We start from the raw sequence: 17,500 nt of genomic DNA on the forward strand, positions 1-17,500 counted from the left end.
TTTGGTCAATTGATTGCTGTAAAGCAACCAGAGTGAAAGGGTTAATGAGAGAATTTTCAATAAAAAAATAAATTTTGTAATATAATAGTTATTAACATTAAACTTAAAAATAAAAGATTAATTTACAATAAAAATTACTAAAATATTAATAATAAAATCAGTAAAATCCCAAATAGAAAGATATTAATGACAATAAAAATATCAATAAGACTAATAAAATATGTGAAAAAGAAAAACACATAGGAGAAAAATAATAACAGTAATAACAATAATTATTAATAATGGCCACAATGGAGGTGTTATTACCAATACTAATAGGTACTAATATTAAGGTAATACCACTAATAATAAGAACAAAAAAAATTATGTAATTATGAAGATAAAAAGTAATAAAACAAAAATAACAGCAGCAACAACAATAACATCAACAATATTACCATCATTATAAATAATAACAAAAACAAAAATCAATCCAGTGAAAACCTGCTCAATACATTAAAATATATATCCAGTTCTCCTGAATTCACAATGCATCCAGAGAATGCAAACACTTGTTTTCACGACCTAAAAATCTTACAAGATAACACATCACACACAACATCAATGCAATCATTTGTATTTCCCTGACCTATAAATCTTAAAAGGGGAAAAATTGTTTTTAAAGTTGGAAAAGATAATTTTTTTTTTTAGAAAATCAGCATCTCACATTGTGAGACCGCCAGGTGCTGGAGTGTCGCAGTGGCTTTCAGTTTAAATGTCTACTACCCCATGTGCTGGGGATATAAATTCATGGTCACTTTTTCCTTGTATCGTCTGCATCCTTTTTGTTCAATTTTTTTTAATGCTTATATGTAAGTATGGGGCTGTGCAATACCTATTACACTGGCACCACTCTGGGTGGGGTGGGAGTGGCCTGGGAGAGTGATGCACCAGTATCAATTTTCTCAGTGTGAGTACACATTTGCTGTATCCTCACATGAGTTCCTTTGTGTTTTATGACATTATCATTGTTGTCCAGTGCATTTTTCCTGTTACATACACAATAGGAAAACACGAAAGAAAGACTGTGGCATGGAGTGAGTCTGCCAAGAGGAGGATGAAGGCTTATTGTGATAAGGTAAGGGAAGAGAAAAGTGGCGATGGGGCACCTCAACCCACCATGTCTCGCCTCCCAGCTGGCCTCTTAGCACACAGGGATAAACTCCTATCTGGAAAACTTAGTGATGGAGATTTGGATGATGATAATGCCCTTGTGGGAGACTGAAAGAACTTATAAAGGGAAAGAAATGTGATGTATGTGGTGAGAGGGCAAACACGAGTATACTAAAGAAATACTTTGACGGTGTATTGTAAGTGAGATGCAACAAGTGTAAAGTACTGATGTGTCAGTGAGCTACAGAAATCAAAGCCTGGCAATTTACTGAAGGCAACAGTGTGTTGTTGTTCAACAGCCTCAGTAATGAATATGGAAGAGCTGGCCTCTCCAGGCTGTCAGCTCTCTTTGGCACACATGCCATGATAAAATCTGTCTTTGCGAGTTATGCAAACTTCTTTTACCATACCACGGCAGATTTCTATGAGGAACAACAAAAAGTTGTGAATGGAACTGCTAGTGAAGTAGTTACCAGGCAGGCTACAGTGCTACAAATTGACAGAAAAGTAGAAGCTGGTGTTGGTTATGATGGGACATGGCTTGTAACATTTAAATTACCCCTAAAACACAGTTTCAAAGAGAATGTGGTGAATACAGGGGTGACCCTTACAATCGTGCATGGTCCTTTAAAGGTTGACTAAAACACTCTCGTGTGAAGTGCCGTGTATGCTTAAACTGAAGTTTAACATTTTGTTATTCGGGTAATATAAAAGTAAAATGTTTAATGAAGAAAAAAATAAAATAAATTAATAATATTGTTCATTTTACATTAAATACCTTTCCTTTACTGTGGTTATCTGGACCTGCAAAAGTCCCTCAAGGGCTTTTGCGTTCGTCTGGGTGACGCGCTGCCCACCTGTTGTCCCTTTGTAGCAAGGTTTGGCAACAAGGAGGTGGCCCAACACAGAGCTCTAATTCTCTAAGACACTGGAGGACCCACCCAGTCTGTCTCGGGGTCGAGTGTAGGCTCCTCTTTTCCGACCTTGCTACCTCTCTACATCACCTCACTATCACCCCTGCCACTTCACCTTCACCCTCATCCCACCTCACCTATACTCCCTTTGTAATGGCCAAGATTAAGATTTAAACCCTCGGTGGTCCATCCCCCCAAAAAACGCAAGCTCCTCGCAAGTGCCCTCTTCAATGCAGAGGTCCAAGTACTGAGGTATTTCACCATCCATGATGGCTACTTGGTCCTCATCGAGGACGATGCCCAGGCAGAAAGGCTCTTTTCCAAGGACGTCCTTCAGACCTTGGATAAGCATGGCTTCACCCCCATCCTTCCGGTGGAGATGAAGGCCAAACTGACCCTCGGGGGTCAAGAAACTCGATTGCCAGGTGGCGAACGAGTCCGAGCAAGACATCACCGACGAGATGATGGCCTCTGTCCCCTTGGCCAAGGTAGACCATGTCTTCGTTATGAGGCTTAATCATATGATCAAGGTCAGGTTCTCTGACCATGCAGCAGCCAAACTAATCAAGGAGAAAGGACTTTACCTCTTCAAGGAATTCGTCGCCCCTTGGCAAGTGGAGTTTGAGAGGTTCACACCTCTCAAGCAGTGCAAGAACTGTTTCGCCTATGGCCATCTGAAACCTCAGTGTAAGGCCGAGAAGAAGACTCTTTGCTCTGAATGCGGCTCGGGCCCTCACACCTACAGTGTGTGCAAGAACCAGACCAAAAAGTGCGTTAACTGCAGTGGCCCTCACAGGACATTCGCAAATAGCTGCCCGACCCGGAAAGATGCCATTAAGACCTCTCATGAGAAGATGAAAGAGAAAGAGAAGAAGGAGAAGGAGACAGCCCAAGAAACAGTTCAGGCACCCACTAATGCTTGGAAGCCTCTTATCAACCAGGTCTGTCAGGGAGAAGACCACTAAGTCCGAACCCACCATCCATCTGGCCCTCCCTCACAACCTCTCGAAAGAGATTTTCATTACCCTTCTGCACGCACACATGCAGAATCTCATTGAACCTCAGCTAGGCTTCCGGCACCATGCCAAGACGGCCCTACATCGCAACTATCTCCCTGACCTTGATCTCGGAGAGTCTGATTCCTGGGGCATCTTAAAGGTTGTACTTCGATTAGATGTGCTTATTAGTGACTCCTCACAAGCTCACTCATAGCCACAAATCTCATATTGGGGCAGGATTAAGGTTGAAAAAGCCGACTGTGTGAATCACATAAAGAAAAAGATTGGCACATACCTTCAAAAACTGAAAGAAGAACTAAAGGAAGAAAAGGTCACAATGTAAGGGAAAGTAATTAGAAAAGTTGTTGTTGGTGGCAAGCAGCAATACTATCGAAAAGCCATCAAGGCCAGTGTAGGAACTGATTATATAACAATGAAGCTCAAGATAATGTCAGAGTTCTCGAATGCTCTTTCAAGGAATGGAGAAGGAAACCACCACGATCTTTACTGTGATCAATCTTATTTGTTTTCCAGGAAACGATGGACAACAGTGAACCTATGCCCTTATGTGACACTATGAGGAACTATCTTCGGATCGACCAGTAGTATGAGGATCGCGCGAGGACAATATTCAATAACCTATTATCTCCAGCCCTGCTTCAAAGATGTATGAAATGAAGGCCTGCATTCTAAGCTCTGGCTTCATCAAAATAAAGCAAAGTTTGTTGGCCTAAAAAGGGCGAGATTTATTTATCATCTACCAATGCTTGCGCACAACTTGGGATATGAATAAAATAATTCATTTCCTTATATAGGCTTTCCTTCAACTCCTGGGGCAACACAAACATGGGAAAAGATGGACAAAGTCCAGATATCTCCACACCAGGCAAAGCAAAAGAGATATACAAAAAAAGCTCCTAGATTGTAGATTACAAACCAGGGGGCTTTGATGCATAGGCCTTCATAGGCCTACCCTGGCAACAAGGAGTTGGGTAGCACCCAATAATACCCTCCTCTCTCAGGGACAAGTATTTTATCTTTTATAATACATGTGTATCCATACATGTCAGCTTTAAGGAAAATTAACTGTAAGCACACCCTCCCCATAAAAGTGACCTGAGGTGACCTGAATATGCTTCCTTGAAAATCTGACCTCTTCAACATTATCAAAATGTAAGGTAAGGAACAAGACAGTTATCTTGCTTTAAGAAAAAAAAAATACTGTACTGTACATTGTCACCTGAGCATAAAAGTGCCTTTTTTCTCAAAACTATCATTTAAAGGCTAATAATTACATCTAAACTTCTACAACTCCTATCTTTAAATTTCTTGTGGTATAACACTCAAATAAGAATTTTCTTCACAACTGCTCATTGAAGTTCCTCAATTTCAAAGCTCTTAGGATCAGCAATTTTTTCTGTTAGTTTTTACAAAAAAAATTGCTTGGATTGAATTTATTTTAAACTTATATTTGCAATATCCAAATAACAAGTAGTATTGTTCCTTTTGGGTGTCTTTTTACTTTCATAAAAGGGGGATTCTTCTCCTTTGAATAGTTTTTTTTTTTTTTTTTTTCTTTTTAATGAATAAATTTTAATGAAAATTATATCATACTCAAGTATTCAAGCTGTAAAAAAAATCACAAGTCTAGACAAAATATTTCAGCCACAGGAAATCAAAACATCTAGTAGCGACTGTAAAAACAATTTTTCCCCAAGATATCACTATCACACACAACACTGACAGAACCAAATTGCCTTTTCCTACCTTAATGACCCAGAACCCTGAAGGAGATAGCTGTACACACTGCTTCAAAAAGAGTTTACACTTCTCCCTGGTGAAGACACCCTTGTTGCGTCGGATTTGTTCCCAGGTTACTATGTGTTTCTGAAAGCAGCAAGTTTCATTATTAACCTTCAACTTTACATAGGATTGTGCTCTTTCCAACATGTTGTGAATAAATTTGGTCTTGAATTATCCAATGTTTCTTGGGTGTTATTTACTAATCAGATAAGATTGTGGTAAAAGGAGAAAAATAAATAAGAGAAGTCAGAGATACAAACATGCTGGAGGAGAGAGGGGGGGAAGGAGGAAGAAGGGAAGGCAGACAGAAAGGAAGGCAAAGAGGAATCAAAGACAGGAGGAAGGGAGGGAGAAATCAAGGACACCAGGGAGAGAGAAGGGGAGGGAGGGAGGGAGAAGGAGAGGGGGGAGAGAGAGGGAGGGAAAGGGAAAGGGAAAGGGAAAGGGAAAGGGAAAGGGAGAGGGAGAGGGAGAGGGAGAGGGAGAGGGAGAGGGAGAGGGAGAGGGAGAGGGAGAGGGAGAGAGAGAGAGAGAGAGAGAGAGAGAGAGAGAGAGAGAGAGAGAGAGAGAGAGAGAGAGAGAGAGAGAGAGAGAGAGAGAGAGAGAGAGAGAGAGAGAGAGAGAGAGAGAGAGAGAGAGAGAGAGAGAGAGAGAGAGGGGGGGGGGGGGGGGGGGGAGGGAGGGAGAGAAGGAGAGGGGGAGAGAGAGGGAGGGAAAGAGAGAGAGAGAGAGAGAGAGAGAGAGAGAGAAGAGAGAGAGAGAGAGAGAGAGAGAGAGAGAGAGAGAGAGAGAGAGAGAGAGAGAGAGAGAGAGAGAGAGAAAGAGAAAGAGAAAGAGAACGAGAAAGAGAAAGAGAAAGAGAAAGAGAAAGAGAGAGAGAGAGAGAGGGGGAGTTGGGAGGGAGGGAGGGAGGGAGAAGGAGAAGGGGGAGAGAGAGAGAGAGAGGGGGGGGAGGGAGGGAGGGAGGGAGAAGGAGAGGGGGGAGAGAGAGGGAGGGAAAGGGAAAGGGAAAGGGAAAGGGAGAGGGAGAGGGAGAGAGAGAGGGAGAGGGAGAGAGAGAGAGAAATTTTCTTACTTTGGCTTCCTTATTGTCCCAGGGTTCAATTTCAATAACTTCATATTTGTAGGTAGCAAAAGGTGGATAATCTTCATCCTCATCCTTTTTCTTCTTCTCCTCTTTCTTTTCAAGAACTTTGATTACTTGAATATCATCATCCTCTGCTGCTGTACCATTCACCTTTACCTCCTCTTGTTCTTTCTTCTGTTCCTCCTCCTCTTCCTCTTCATCACTGTCTGCCATTTCTTCTTCATATTTGGCTATTTCTTCTGGTGTTGGATAAATGATCCGAAGAACCTAAAGAATTGGAGATGATATTGGAAATCAATCACATTTTTTTCCCAATTCAAGAGAAAATGCACCTACTATCTCCATACAGACTATTAGGGGGGGGGGGGGGATCTCTTGATTTCAACAGCACAAGCAGCTACTTAGTAATTGGTCTGACGCTTATGATTTATTAAGTATTCTCTCTCATCCATCCTACTAACACTGAAGTCTCTTTAATTCCTTTCAGGATTATCCCACTGGTCTAAGTCTGGGCTTTGTATATCTTAATTATAGTGTTAACTGAACTTTTTATTGTCCTTAAACATTCAGATTAGTTACTAGAATTTGAAGGTTTGTTCTAATCCCTGTATTTAATTATGCCTCAACTTTTTAACCATTACCATCAAACATCCTATTCTGCAATAATGAGTACAAGTAATGATAAGTCTGTTTCTGATCAGACCACATGTAACCTGATCTGACATCCAATGCCAGGAAACTTTTTTTTTTATTCATTATATACAAAGATTTTTCATGCTGCCTGCTTACAGAATCTATTGAACACATTTCAAATAGCACTGGATATGGGTGCATATGATTAACTATTGAAAGTCCTATTTACCACAACTATAACTTCTCAAACTCTCATCAAACACTCGTCTACCACATTCATGGCATCATCTTACATGACCTGTCAAAAATTTGTCTTTTTTACTGTCAGCGAGATATGTATGACAACTATTAATGAAGTTTGGCATTATCTAGTAAGTTTTTTTTCGACACCCTTAATCTTATTTAGGAGCCAATAAAGTAAACACATCTAACAATCATAAATATGAATATATATAAAAAATATCTAACTGCAAGTTTCTAACGACAAAACTTTATTGAAAATTTAATAAATATGTATCAGCAGCATCTACACCTTTTTTCGTGTATGTCTGTGTGTATCGATTTCAAAGAAACATGCAAATATTATCTACCATTTTCAATTATAATAAAAAACAAATATAATAACAAACACAAATCCTACTCACCTTGCAATCATACCAATGCTTGTTGACAATGGCCTCCACCTCTTCATCAACAAAGTAACGGTCTCTGATGAAGTTGAAAACATCATCGCTCATGTCAGCATAACGACCACGCCGTGTCAATGAGCCTATGTATATCATTGGTTTGTGAAGAGGCTGTTAAAAAAAATTAGAAAAATTATCCACACGAGCAACTGGTACTATTACAAGATCCCAACAGATTTTAATAGGGAATAATCTGTGGTTGCTTTCTTTTTCCAGCAGAATATATCATACAATGCAAAGATTGAGCCTATATCCAAATGTCACTACACTCCCATTTAAGGAAACTTTTCCTAATCAATCACTCAAAATCACCACAAAACTCATCCTCCCCTAATAATAAATAATTATATAAAGCAATGAAACAAAGAAAAAAAAATATCCTCACCTTTGGGACATTGGCAAGGCATTTTCTGGCCTTTGTCTCACTCTCCAACGCTTCTGCATATGTGAGACCTGGTCGTCCTGTCAGCTCACAGGTCCATACCATAGCATTACACAACACCAATCTCTCCCAGTACTCACTGCAAAAAATTATTAACCATTATGTTACAATTCATGCAGTCTTTACACAGTCTACAATCCAAAATAATACGACTTATTTACATTATCAAAAATACACACGTAAGGGAAACAAAAAATAAAGCAGCAAATAAAATGTAAATAATGATTACTTTAAATTGAACCAATAAAGGAGGATTTTAGAAAAAAAAAAGAAAAGGAAAGAAAAATTAGAATTAACAAAACAAAAGAAGGAATGCCTGCTTAAAAGGAATTGTAACAAATTTCTAGACAAAGCAATGAACTCCTTCAGAGAGAGAGAGATTGCAATGTGTGTGTGGTATGCATATCTATGAGGCAGTCTTGGAGTTGTCTCTGCATTAATGATTCTCTCTTAAACCCAAGTGAAATGCTTGCCAACTTTCTACTCTGGGTAAGAAGACAAACTATATATTGATAAAAAAATATATAAAAAATCCATGTTAAATAAAATTGTATATTGATAAAACAAATATGATAAAATTAAATCATTTTGATTAACATCAGTAAAGTTAAAACAGCAACTTAAACATAATAACTCAAAGCAAACTAACTACATATAAACCTATTTGGTGTGACGTCACGAGTCAAGAGTCACCATTCCACTTGGTAAAAACAAACTCCTCGCTCGCAGATGCTTCACAATCAGCGTGAGTGAAAATGGCGTATGAATGATTTGATTCTTTAAAAACCATGCAAAAAAGCGATATTAAGCAAAACTGGAAGCTGTGCAACTAAAACTGTGCAACTGTCTGCCTGATAAAATTGGGATCAATGATCCTTCGAAATATTAAATATCCTGACATCTAAGAATAATTGATCGACACACCATGTCATGAAAATAATTTAATGATAACATAATCTGCTACAGTAATCTATAATGATAGCTATAAGGTCATTTTTCCTTGAAATCAGTGCTATTTCCTAACCACTTTTCTTTCCATTTACTAGGTGTTTATACAAAGGAGACAATGAAGTCATGTAAAGGTCTATAAGTATGACTGATTTGTTTTCATTGGGATAGAGTCTGGGGGAGTTAGATCAGAGGATGGTTTGCCTGTAATTTACGATTATGATAAATCAATTTATTACACAAAAATGTAAAATTGCTGTTGTGCCTTTTGGTGTATAACTGCTGCCAAAACTGAATTTCGGCAATGTTAAACTTGTTTGGTAGATAGTGTAGATGGATAGAATTTGAAAGTAATTATTTGTCTCTAGAACTTGAAAAGGTGTAAAATATTAATATGTAAAAAAATGTTCTGAGCAGATGTAAACAAAGTTTCCACCAGGCACCCAAATATTATCATCGTTCACCCTTTTCATGGCCTGTACCCATCATTTCCACTTTTCAGGTTTCTTTTTGCAATCTGGAAATATATGAAAGGTTAAACCTTACCTTCTCATCATGTTGTAGTTTAAACATACTGCATTTTCACTCAAAAAAAAAATATATATATATCTATATATATATCTACATATATAATATATATATATACATATATATATATATAATATATATATATATATTATATACTATATATATATATATATATATATATATATATATATATATATATATATGTATATATATGGGAGTTTTCGAAAGAATAGGGGTTTTGTTTTCACCAAGTGTTTGTTGCTACGGGCGGTTGCTAGGCGTTACCGTATTGGTTTATTCAGAAAAGTTCCACATGGAAAATCTAAAAATGGATTGCCTCTGAAGTTTTGAGTGCCTTTATTGGAGTTATACCCGGCGAAAACTGTCTAGAGCAAAAATACAAGTTCAAACAGCTAAAAGGGGCATGAAGTATATAAAGGAGTACACATTTAAAAGAAATACACAAAGACCATAAAAATGACATAATATTAACCCAAATAATAATAACCATCAAAATAATTTCACACTAATAAGGATTTACAAATAAAGTTTAGGGTCTGCCACCATCACCCCAATTACATTTGGGGTTTATACGAGCCAATAGAATGTCACCCAATAATAATGAGTGTCCCAGATTTCTTCGAGCAACTGCCATGGCCTTACACCTGCAGCTCTCCAGAACAAATCCTCACCAAGTGAATATAAGCAGGATGAGAACGTGAATTGGATCCTTTGGGTTACATGAACTTTTTGTAATTTGCCAGAGTACTGAAAATCAAGCAATCCCTATGACTTCTAAAACAGCACATATTATGCAATATGCAATTCATGAATACCAAACAGAAATGTGAAACAAAATCAAAATCAAAAATCTTAAAATTATACATTTTTTTTCTTGAATTTTCTCATTTACAGAACTACTTTATTCTGAAAAGTTAACATGGATGTGATATATCAATCATACACAATCCACTTACATATTCAACTATCACTATTACTGAAAAACTTGTGAAGGAATGGCATCAGTGTCCCACTGATTGTGTAATTCAATCTCATTTTTATATCCATTTGGCTCGGGGTAAATAATTTCAATCATGGCATGGTTACAAAATGAAATATGTCACTCAGGCCACACTGGAAGTTACATAAGGCACTCCCAATAACATTGGTGTCAAATTAAAATTAATATGGGATACCCTCCAAAAAATGGCATTCACTACACAATGCATAAATAGTGCGAAGGCAAGTCATCATGAATTACATTTAGTTTTGCCCCCTCCTTTACGTCTCCCAGCTGAATTCATATCAACCACCTGTACTTTGTTAAAGCATGGGTTCAAAAGATACCCAAATCCATATAAAATGTCTAAAATCAAACTGTCATTGGTATCTTAATTATTTTTTGGTGTATCCATATAATCTATAGTACATCTAATATTCTCAAAAATAAAAATATGAAAAGAAAATAAAGATATTTTGTAAATTACCATCAGAATCACTACTAGAAAAAAATCAAACTTGGTATCCCATTATATTTTAATGCCAATCATTCATTACACAATGACCAAGAGTTTATATCTCTCTCTCTGCCCCCATGATCATCCCTGCAATAGACTCATTCAACAAACAAATGTTATGATTAAATTCCTGAAAACAATGCACATACTTAGTAAAATCAATGTAACGACAATATGTTAATAACATTAACAAGTAATGACGAAAGCAATTATTTTTTCCAAGCATTTCCTTTGTTTTCACTGCTGAAGATGTCAGACCAATGGATAACAAAGACAACAGCTTTTCCCATATTTTACACAAATGCTTGCAAACATTGTTTACATATACTTTCTCTTACAAAATTGTTAGAAAACTAAATGGTAAAACAGTAATCTTCAAACACCCAATAAATATAAATACCAAAGGAGTAGGCCTACGATACAACCAAAAAGGAAAGGAAAGGCAAAAATAATCTCTTTTTCTTAACCTAAAGCAATTACACATTAAACCATAAAAGAAAATAAAAGGTATTTTATCCGACCCTCTGCCCTCTAAATAATGTGACGTAACAGAAGAGCAAAAATCTGCAAATGGAAACTTGAGTCTACGAACCACGAAGGAAAAAAATTACGAAAATAGAGCAGATCTGGAGATCAAATATGAACTCCAACAAAATACTCACTCGTAGTCGGTGAAGACTTCATTGGTGATCTCGCAGTAGAAGACCTTATCTTGGTCGAGGAGGCTGGACGAGGGCTCCTTCCTCGTGAAAGGTCTCTTGTTCAGAAGCGGCATCTCAGAGGAGAGTCATGGAGAGTCCTTCACCTTCTTCTCTCTCTCTTAGTTCCCTTTCCCTCCTGGTTCTCTTCTCGGTCTCAATCCCTTTCTTTCCCAGTTTGGCTTTTTATTTCTCTCTCTCGTTCTTCAATCTCTTCTTCTCCCGCCAAAGGAAAGAAAAACAGAAAGAAAACAAAAATCAGCTGATGGGCACAGCTGACGACCTCCCGACTGGACGCTTCGTTTACACTCTTCTTCTTCTCTTCCTTCCTTCCTCCGGGTTTTATTCAGATTCTCGCGCCGTCTCTCCTCTGACTCCTATTCGGTCCTTCTCTCTCTCTCTCTCTCTCTCTGTGTCTATCTCTCTCTCTTTCCCTCTCTTCACACGCCGCCACCGTCGCCACACGACACCTGAACCTGCGCGGGAAAGACAACACTCGATTTAAACTAAACGCTGCTGGACGAGGCACCGGAGGGCAGCGCGTGCACCCCGGCGGCCAGCGTGAGCCCGTGAGGCCGAGGCGAGGGACACGGAGGCTTTTTCCTCAGCTCGGAGGCCGAGTTCCGGCACCGAGACAAAGCATCAACACCAACTTCACTGTTCTCGAGACCTCAACTTTCCCGGGAGTTCGATGACAGGTTATATAATCGCGTTTTTCACTCGATCAACGCCGCTTCCGCCTCGTTTCGGGCGACTCGACTAAGCACTGATGACTTATATCAATATTTATCATGAAAGCAAGTACCACAGAGGCAAAAGGCACATGATATTAGGAAAAATAACGAGGAGCCGCAAAATTTACTTGATGTTTTGAGTGAGTGTGGGGGCGGAGCTTATTGTGGCGGTGAATCGTGATTGGCCGAGACATTCCCACAATTCCCTAATCAACGACAAACGAGCATCGCCACGCGATTTTGGCGCCAAATTTTGGACCACACTTTGAAACTTGTATTTCGAATAAAATTTAGTCTCTAATGATTATCAATTTTCAGATAATAAAATCCTTCAGCACCACTGTAAGTTAAGATATGGTCTAGTCATTTTGCTTGTCATATTGCATATACTTACCTCTCTTGAAGCAATATACGACAAATTAATTTTTTTCTGAAGATTGAAAAAAATATGAATGGAACGATTAATTACAAGCATTTTAAACATAACAGTATATCCATAATTCAACAAAACTACTATTCACACATATATAATCACACAGATAAGTTATTTTAAGCGTAACCCTTTAATGAGATCTAGGTAAGCGGTTAATATTCTATTTTATGGTTAACGGAACGCCGAATGATATTTTGTACTCTCGTATTTTATTTAAATCGTTTCTTCTTCACAACATATACAAATAATGTTAATGCGACACTGCATAAGTAGAATTGGCAATGTTATCAAAAACACGAACATAGTTTTCTATGCACTTCAAAAGCACATCCAAAATAAATGAATAGGTTCACGTCACATCAGTGAATATTTCTTATACTAAGATCGATATTAAATAACTTAAATCGATTATGAAAGAACATTGCGTCGCGAGTAACAGTGCAAATAAATAGCATATGAATCCATACACATTGATATATGCATACACACATTCACACACATGTTTGTATATATGTATATTTATATATGTGTGTGTGTGTGTGTGTGTGTGTGTGTGTGTGTGTGTGTGTGTATGTATATATATGTATATGTGGGAGGTGAGTGTCTGTGCATATATGCACACACACACACACACACACACACACACACACACACACACACACACACACACACACACACACACATACACACACACACACACACACATACGCACACACACACATATACATATATTTATATACATATATATATATATATATATATATATAGCATCTCACTCTGCTTATCTATCAATCTGTATGTCTATATATCTGTCTATCTATCTATCTCTAATATATATATATATATATATATATATATATATATATATATATATATATGTATATATATATACAGACTTATGAGAATAAGGATCTCTAAATAGGTATAAATGCAGGTCAATTCACTATATACTTTTTGTATATCAAAATGTTTACAATTGTACAATGTTGCGTATATCAGTGTATCAAGTACATAAACCGTTTATATGCAAAAAATAAACAAATTTTCTTAAGAATAATATTGTAGCATATTTTAACATCGTTTCGTACTTCACCGCATGACAGCAAACATCTATCCTCAACACAGAACTAAATACAATACGGTTTACTTAACAGCATAACACAGTAAATAAACCCATATCGAACGTCAGCAGAATTTAAAAAACAGAAAAAACGACGAGCAAGTGACGCAAAAATTCATTAAAAGACTACTTTCTCTTTCAACGCGACGCCAAGGCTGAGGCGCGTACTGTCCAATGGCGGATGTGCCGTCCACGCTCACTGGCTGGAAACTGTGGTGTGTTTGGCTTCGATCTCCACGTGCATTATTTAGACGCGTCTGCTGCTCTTAGGGAAGGAATAATTCAATTTTATCGTAATTTGGGGGATTTGTTATTCATAGGAGTGTGGTTCATGCGTAAATTGATTGTTTTAGTGGGTCGAAGCTATCAATATTTTTCCATGACTTGCTCAAAAGCTTCTGGAAGACACTGATCAGCATAGGGCAAGGTAGCGATGATCAGGCCTGCTATAAGATGGACGCTCGGTTTCGTTATTTAGCTAATTTTATGCATGAAAGAAAATGAATGCGCGTTTTAGTAGGTCGTATTTATGATAATAGATGCCGTATTTCAATTTCTTGTTCATAGAAGTTATTAAGATGAGTCATAGATGTTGGCGAATGACTCACTTCGGATGAACTACCTCCACAGTAGCCGATGGAACCGCGAATTTTGAAATGGTGTCATCTGTGGCGAAGTTGGTTTCTTATTTTCGCTTTTACGGCAATTGCCTTTGTGTGTGTTGTGCAAAGCTGTTGCAGTTTATTTTGCAAATGCATTCAAGACTACTGTTATGATCGACATCGACATATTTTTTGTTACGGTATTATTATCAGCATCATCAGTGCTTTGATGATAATCATTAATATTACTTTTAATTATTATTACTGTATTCGTGTTTCATTAGTACGATCACAGGCGTCACCACTATCACTACTCTTATTACCATTAGCTTTATCATTATCATAATGATCTTTATTAACAATTTTGTTATAATTGCTAATGTTATCCTAATAATTACTGGCAATATAATTCTGATAACTATTAGCATTGTTATCAAAACTATCACCACCGATGTCATTAGCACTATCACCATCATTATCATTATTATCATAATCGTTAACTTGGTGATCATCGTCATAACTATCTCTAATGTTGTCTTATTGTTGCCAAACTACTCTTTTATGTTTATCAAAATAATATAATGTTTACGACTTGATCTCGATAACAATAGCGATAGTATTAACAAAAACGAAATCTTTATATATCATAATTGATAATAAAGACAGAAATATGAACTTAATACAAACAAAAATGGTAAGATTTATAATCATACGAATCATGATAGCAGTGATAATAATTATTGTAGAAATAATAATGATAGTAATGATGATAATGATTATGACAATAATGTTCACAACAATGAGGAAAATAGTTCTAATGATCATAATATCAGTAGTTAATACTGGTTTAATAAAATGATGATCATAATGAAAATGATGTAATAAAGGTATGCTGATATTAATAAAATGATAATGATAATAAGAACAATAATCATGGTGCTAAAATGATAATAATGATGATTGTGATGATAAGGATAGTAATGATAATGATAATGATGAGGATGGCGATGATGACAATAACAACAATAACAATGTTAATGAAGACAATAATAAATATAACAATAACAACAATCATTATGATATTACTAATGATAAAATTAATAGTATTATCAATAACAGTGATAACAATAATAATAATAATGATAACTATAATTAGAATAATCATAATGATAATAGTTATAATAATAACAATAATGATAACAATAACATTGATAATGATGACCGCAATTCTACTGCTAATAATTATAATGATGATTAAAAAAACAATTATAGTAATGATAATGATGATAATAGTAATAATGATAATAATAACAATAATAATAACAATGATAATGACAAAAATAATCCCGATAATAATGATAACAATGATAATAATAATGAAAATAATAGTGATAACAAAAACAACAATAACAATAATATAATTACGAAAAAATGATAATAATAATAGTAAAAGTAATTATTAAAATAATTATAGTAATGGTTATAACAATAATAATGATAATGATAATAATACTGACAAAAATAATAATAATAATAGATGTAATAAGAATAAAGATGATGATAACGATAATAACAACAACAATAATAACAATGATAATGGTAATAACAATAATAACAATAAAAATAATAACAATGATGATAATAATGATGATAATAATAACAACAACAATAATGTTAATAATAATAATAATAGTAAAGGTGATGATGATAACAGTAATAAGAATCAAAATCACGTATATAACGATGTTAGCAATAATGATAATGAATGGTGTATTAATCATGCTAATTATGACAAAAACACCAAGAACAGCAATGATACCCAATGATAATGATTGTTGAAAATTTCACAACACAAAGCACGTGTTATGATTCGAAAGTATAGGCCTATTGTATTTGCTTTATATGTTGACTTTTTACAGCAGCTGCCATGTACTGTATGTTATCTATTTACTTCCATATTTACCCAGGGCCTTGGTTCTAGTCTTTCTCTGTCCTTAGCAACGTATCTCTGTCTCTTTTGTCTCCTTTCCTCAATTATGATTTATTCACCTTAGGTTTTAGAAATATTAATCGCATATTTCATTATTTTTGGTCAGCAGGGCAGTGGCGTGTCTCTTATCAAATGATAAACAATGTGAATAATTCTGAAAAATGCAGAAAAGGCATGAAAGAGAATGAATATCTCTACACAAGTGATGTATTTGACCGGTTTTGAATATAGCTTCGTCAGAAATACATGTATTTCTGACAAAGATATGTTCGAAACCGGTCAAATACATTTGTTGTATTGTGAAGACATTCCTTTTCATTCATACCTTTTCTATATTTGTCAACATGAATATGGTTCATCAATTCCGAAAAAGGGTAAAATAATTTAGTTCGTGTGCTTAAGAATGAGAATGTTGCTGATTGATAAATTCTAACAAAGGATCTATTCATTAATTCAAGAATGAGAGAGTTTCAGACTACATGCAGGTATTCATGGCTTGTGAATTAAGGTATTGATGATTGATCTTTTAATTTGATAAGGAACTAGGTGCGATGTCCAGCTGGGTGATTCCCCCTACTACGACAAGTATGTGGCAATTTTTCCCCGTTTCCCTTTTTGCACAGCTAACAGTGACGGTAGAGGGAGAATGTGTATAAATAGGTGGATCAAACTATTATCAAGTGTGAGTATAGTTTTAACAATTAACTCGCTGTTTGGTGGATTTGGTTACAAAGGTGGAAGTGATAATTATTATAAATTTTAGTGTAGGAGCAAGATATAGTTAACGAGATGACTGATCTTGTTCGTTTTTTCTTAATTGTAGATTCAGTTTGGGTTCGAGAACTTTCAACTCGCCATCGTGCAAAGTGACTGGTTGGCCAATACTTTTCTTTAATACTGTCCACAATTATTTATTCATTACTAATGGAATTAATTGTTTTCAATAAGATATTTTGATTTATAAAAATAATTTTCCATGGAACCCAAATGAATGAAGATTCTAGAACGAAAATTATACTGAATATTGAAGGCTAGTGACAATACATAAATATTCAGGAATTATTTCTCACACAGATAATAACTGTAGCATCAATAACAGCAGCAAAAGCAAGGATAATGACTATAATACTTATATAAATGGCAGATGGTGATGGCAGCAAAGAATGACAACAGCGGAGATTAAAATAACAACAGGACACCCATTTTAGTCAAACT

The 17,500-nt window shown here is 36.0% G+C and overlaps 1 protein-coding gene across 1 annotated transcript in view; it reads right to left on the minus strand.

The window, feature by feature from the left end:
- The window catches only part of LOC113827890 (bromodomain adjacent to zinc finger domain protein 1A), a 30,223-nt gene extending 17,887 nt beyond the window's left edge, over positions 1-12,336 (minus strand). The window contains exons 1-6 of the mRNA XM_070126089.1: positions 12,269-12,336; positions 11,371-11,882; positions 7,659-7,794; positions 7,232-7,384; positions 5,943-6,221; positions 4,832-4,951 (exon numbers count right to left, since the gene is read on the minus strand). Of these exons, the coding sequence (XP_069982190.1) occupies positions 4,832-4,951; positions 5,943-6,221; positions 7,232-7,384; positions 7,659-7,794; positions 11,371-11,483 (801 nt within the window). The 5' untranslated portion in view covers positions 11,484-11,882; positions 12,269-12,336. The remainder of the gene's footprint in view (positions 1-4,831; positions 4,952-5,942; positions 6,222-7,231; positions 7,385-7,658; positions 7,795-11,370; positions 11,883-12,268) is intronic.
- Between the last annotated feature and the right edge of the window lie 5,164 nt (positions 12,337-17,500).

This window comes from Penaeus vannamei, chromosome 1 (assembly GCF_042767895.1).
Source record: "Penaeus vannamei isolate JL-2024 chromosome 1, ASM4276789v1, whole genome shotgun sequence".
In the NCBI taxonomy this organism is placed as follows: Eukaryota; Metazoa; Arthropoda; class Malacostraca; order Decapoda; family Penaeidae; genus Penaeus; species Penaeus vannamei.